This window comes from Montipora foliosa, chromosome 6 (genome assembly GCF_036669935.1).
Source record: "Montipora foliosa isolate CH-2021 chromosome 6, ASM3666993v2, whole genome shotgun sequence".
NCBI lineage: Eukaryota > Metazoa > Cnidaria > Anthozoa > Scleractinia > Acroporidae > Montipora > Montipora foliosa.
The window spans coordinates 61264207-61269206 of NC_090874.1; the positions used below are offsets into that span (position 1 = coordinate 61264207).

Sequence of the window (5000 nt, forward strand, 5' to 3'; positions counted from 1 at the left end):
TAAAGATGAATCAAAGAGCTCTTTAGCAAAAGATACGGCTAACGAACATGTTGGGTTGCCTCCTCCACCACTATTATTTACAGACAACGACGAACCATACCCCCCAGTGGATTCGCCACCACTTCCTCCCCCTCCGGAATTTTCTCCCAGGGAGCCAAATACTTCTGCGGTTATTTGCCGTGACGTAGAAGAGGACTCCGCTAGTTTGCCATCTTCTGCAAGAAGTGATGATAGTCATAAGGTATGCCGTTCATTTAACTGAATTTTCGCTTTAGAAAGAATTTAGATGATGACAAGATTTTTTCCGCTTTGGTTTTCCTTTTTACAACAGGATTGTTGTCTTAAAGCAAAACTGAGGAAATTCATATGTGCGAGCGTTTTCATATTGGTTTGACTTCTACATACTTGAAAAGGCTTGAAATGGACGAAACTTTGACAACTGGAGCCTGTTTTTCAAGAGCTCCGAAAACTTAATAGCGTCTTAAAGTAATTCGTGAAACTAGGATCATTTTATTGTTGCTGCCGCAGTGAGTGAACCTGAAGCGAATGAACGAGGCATATCTATAATCGGGAGAAGAACACATTTTTCTTGAAAATGCAAGCGACCGTGCGCGAATGGAGGAATTAAGATGCGCGGTATGATCTTCAGAGCCTGCTCTGTTTGTCATTTCGCTGCTCGTATCCTCAAACTACAGACAGTTTCACTGTCACGCAACAAAAAATAAATTTTCTAAATAGTTCAATGAAAAAGGCCAAGAACTTAGAGTGTTGTAGGAAACAAATCTTTCTACCACCTCTCCAATTCTCAGGTCTGTGCAGTACATCGTTTCTGAGTTATTTGTCGTAGCGTTGCACACAACTTTGTAGAGGTTTGTATATGGAGACGCCATGTTGCGGCCTGTAATCAACGGCAAACATCTGCAGTTTACTTGCGATGAAAGACCTTACTTTTTGCTCTCGAGATAAAATACATGTGTATGAGCACATGTCCTAATGTTCTTGAAAGGCTCAAACTGATGAGAATTATAGGGATAGATATTTTTTTTCCAAGCGAATAGCTTTGTATCATGGTGTCACTCCGGCAAGGTGACAACGATTTATTTTCAGGTCATCTTCAATCTCCTTTGGGTGAAAATTGGAAGTGAGCTGTTTCCCCTTTTAACTTGTCTTCACACAACCACATTTACATTGCTAAGTATCTTTTCTCCATTAGAGGTGATTCGTGTAAAAATCTGGGAGACTCCACTGTCCTGGCACGCGAAATGTTCTCTTCCGGTTACCGGTTGCCGTCCGCGTCTCAAAAACGCGCGTGCTTAAGCTTCCTATTAAAATCCACGCACGAACCGTCGTTAAATTACCTCAAGCATAATTGAACATCATTTAGGTAAACTACAATCCTGGACGAAAGTCTTGGGACACTTGCTAGAATGGTTTCAAATAAAGACCATCTATCATACAGACCCCCACCCCCCACCCCCCACCCCCCCCCCCCTCCTTCTCCCCCAATTCCAATTCAGTTTCGAGTGGAATCCGGGAAACATTCAGAAATGCTGCAGTTTGTTTCAATATTGCTTATGGGAGGGCGGGGCGGGGGATAATGAGGGGAATTATTGTAAAGTATCAGGTAGTCCTTTAACTGAGGCGATTTTTGTGCTCATTGTTAAAAGTTTTCCAAGACATTTTGTCCGGGATTGTAGTTAAAACTTGATATCTGAACATGTTTTCAAGACAAGAGAAACGAAACGACTGCAAAGTTTCATGACTTGAAACTCTTTTCTTTTGAAAAAAAAATATATATATATGGCCCCCGAAATGCTACCGAAGAGTTTTGAGACTTTTGGGGTAGTTAATATAACGATAGTACAAGTCAACGATGTTATAGACTTTATTCCAAAATGGCAGTCATTTAAATATTCTTTTGTTTTTATTCAAATTAGCCCTTGATGCCTCGTTCTTGAGCTGAAAATTCAAAACAATATTTTGCCTTGAACGAGGCATCAAAGTCTAATTTCAATAAAAACAAAAGAATGTCTAAATGGCGGCCATTTTGGAATATGGTGTATAAATATAACTGAGAATTTCTTATGACTGTTTATTTAACTTTTAGGGGACCTTAACATACAATGATATCACCTCCATATTCGGTGGATACGCCAGACCCATGTAAGTGTAAATGTCAAATCATAGCTTATCTTTTCAAAATACAAAACAGCGAGTTTCAATGTGGCAAACATGCTTCTGCAGAAACTCCTGCCTTCCTCAGTGCAAGTGTTACATGAGATGCAAAGCTGAATATAAATTGCTTATAAATGTTAATTAATGTTTGTATTCAGATTTGCATCTCGTGTAGCACTTGCTCTGAAGAAGGCAGGAGTTTCCGCCGAACATGGCTGCAACAATGAAAATCGTTGATTTATTTTTAAAAGTTATTGTCCCTCGTGCTCTCTAGAGCTGTTCATAGCATATCATTTTTCAAAAAATCGCTGAAAGGAATGCTTGGAACTTCCGGTTGCGTGATTTGCAGTAAGAGCTTATTTTGTATTTTTTTGCATATACAATGTTAGGCACACTTAGCGAAAGTACTCAAGATGGATCATCTTAGCGGATTTAAATTAAAGAAGTAACTGAATAGAGGGTAATGTGAAGTGCTACGTGAACCCACGACCTTCGGGTTAGATCTTCGCCGCTCTACCGACTGAGCTACAAGGTCGTGGGTTCAATTCCCACCCTGGTCAGAGTTTTTCTCTGTTCTTGTGTGGGCCCATTTCCATCAGTAGGGCTAACGCTCACATGGTTCATATGGGACAGAAATCTAGCACTTCACATTACCCTCTATCAGAAACCCATAAGGGTTGAAACGTGTAACGCGCGTTCACAGCTTCCGAATATTCAGTGCGAACTGATTGGTTGAATGTTTCAGTGCTAAGTACTATATTTGGAAACCCCTCGCTCTTGTTGTTCCAAATATGGTACTTAGCAAATCGAATATTCAGAAGCTTGTTTCCCAGCACACAAGGGGCCGTTACACGTTTCAACCCTTATGGGTTTCTGCCTCTATTCAGTTAACTCTGTTTAAAATACAAGTGCTACACGGCCAACGTTTGTATAAACGTAACCTTTCCTTAAATTAAGGAAGTTTGTATTTCCATCTGCGAGTTCAAACAACTTTTACTTAAAAGATATGCTGGAATTATCAAAACCTCTGACAATATCTACTTAATGTTCTGACAAATACATTCAACGGAGAAATTTAAGTGGATATAAATATTTGGAATACTCTTGCATACTTTGATTTATGGCTATTCGTGGTATTTTGCCATTTCTACAGTGAAAAATATCTTTTGTGAATATAGATCAAAGAATTGACTGGCTCTCTCGCATTGTTTTTTAATTTGACTTTTTTTAGGGAAGCATTCTTGGAGAAGCCAGTTCTGGACTGGGATTGTGATGACGTATGTAACTGGTTGGACTCCATTAAGATGTCTCAGTACAAAGACACGTTCCGAGAAAACGACATCCAAGGCGCGCATCTCCCGGATCTGTCCAAGACCGAGCTGAAAGAACTTGGCGTGAAAAGTTTGGGACACAGAATGACACTCGAAAATGCCATAGCGAAGCTGTCTCAACCGCTTGAATCAAACTGCTAACATTTAAAACGATAACCGTACAGCGAACGGTTGATATGTTAAGTTAAAAAACGCATGCGTATGGGGCTCTGCCTTGAGAGGCAGGGATGTACCATCTTCAGGTATGTAAAGCTGTCGTTTTGTGGCAGTTTGAATTTTGTACGGGAACTCAACGGATCTGTTCCATGAGTTAAATTGCACCTTGTCTTATTAGGGAGTTTAAGAAACCACGACGGCTACGGCGACGAAAGCGTCTCTTCAAAATATAGCTTTGAGCTATTTTACTTATTTCACGGTTATTCTGTCTTGTTTACGTTGTACAATATGGGCCAGGTATCCCATAACTACATTGGCGTGGACGAATTTGAAGTAAAGAGAGAGAATTTGCTATTTTCGCAAATCCCATAATACAGTTCATTTTGGGGCGTTATTTGCATTAAAACACTGGATATCCAGTTCACTGAAGCATGATATGACCCGTTTAAACGGTTTCAACGTTTGCCTCAACATGCATTTAACACTTCGTTGAACCAAATGTTCGGTGTGTTTGAGAAGGTCGTCCAACATTGTTGAAAGCGTAAACAATGTTAAAAGCTTGTCGAAAGCGTGTTGAATCAAGAAAGCTTTCATTTTACATCGGTTCAACTTGTCCTTTGTTCTCGAAAATGTTGAATGGGTGTTGAAGCAGTTTGAACACTCTGTTCAACAATTGTAGAACACGCATGCTCACATCAGGCCGCAAAAGTCAAAATGGCGCAGTTTATCTGGACGAGAGAGTCTGGTTTCTAGTTCTTAGTTCCTCACAATCAAATTTCGCAAGTGTTAATTGGTTCTTTTGTTGGCGCAATGTTGGAAGCGTTTGAACGGCCTTCATCCGCATAACCTTGTTTTTGCGTCCAACATTTGCCCAACATCCGTTCAACTTTGTTGAACGAATGTTGGTCAAATGTTAAAACCATTTAAGGACGGTGCCTACTAATTCAAAGGATTTTTGCGCAGTTTACTGAATATGCGAGAAAGGCAGATCTTCACGTGTTACTGAAATCCGAAAAGAATATTGGGGGTAACCATGCATTTTTTGAAGATAATTAATGAACAATATTTATAAAAATCTTTAAAATACAAAGCAATGCATGGCATTCTTTTCCAAACTGAAGCTTAATTATCTCTGAAGAATGCACAGAACGTATGCGCCAACATTGCGCAATAGCAATAGTAGCCACCGTCCTAGACGGGCCTATACAGTCCTAAGAGTAAACAACTTTTGTTGTTTTTATGTAAAGAACTCCCAAACGTATTGCATTATGGGGTTGGGAAAAAAGTCAGTGAAGATTTACTGATGTGTGCCCACGTTGTCAAAACCTTAAACTGGTC

At 39.9% G+C, this 5000-nt stretch overlaps 1 protein-coding gene across 2 annotated transcripts in view; it reads left to right on the plus strand.

The window, feature by feature from the left end:
• Positions 1 to 5000, plus strand: part of LOC138008041 (SH3 and multiple ankyrin repeat domains protein 2-like) — a 35179-nt gene that overhangs the window by 28721 nt on the left and 1458 nt on the right. For both annotated transcript variants that reach the window (XM_068855219.1, XM_068855218.1), the window contains 3 exons: positions 1 to 241; positions 2108 to 2163; positions 3407 to 5000. The exon at positions 1 to 241 is cut by the window's left edge and continues 2362 nt beyond it; the exon at positions 3407 to 5000 is cut by the window's right edge and continues 1458 nt beyond it. In XM_068855219.1, the coding sequence (XP_068711320.1) occupies positions 1 to 241; positions 2108 to 2163; positions 3407 to 3647 (538 nt within the window). In that variant the 3' untranslated portion in view covers positions 3648 to 5000. The remainder of the gene's footprint in view (positions 242 to 2107; positions 2164 to 3406) is intronic.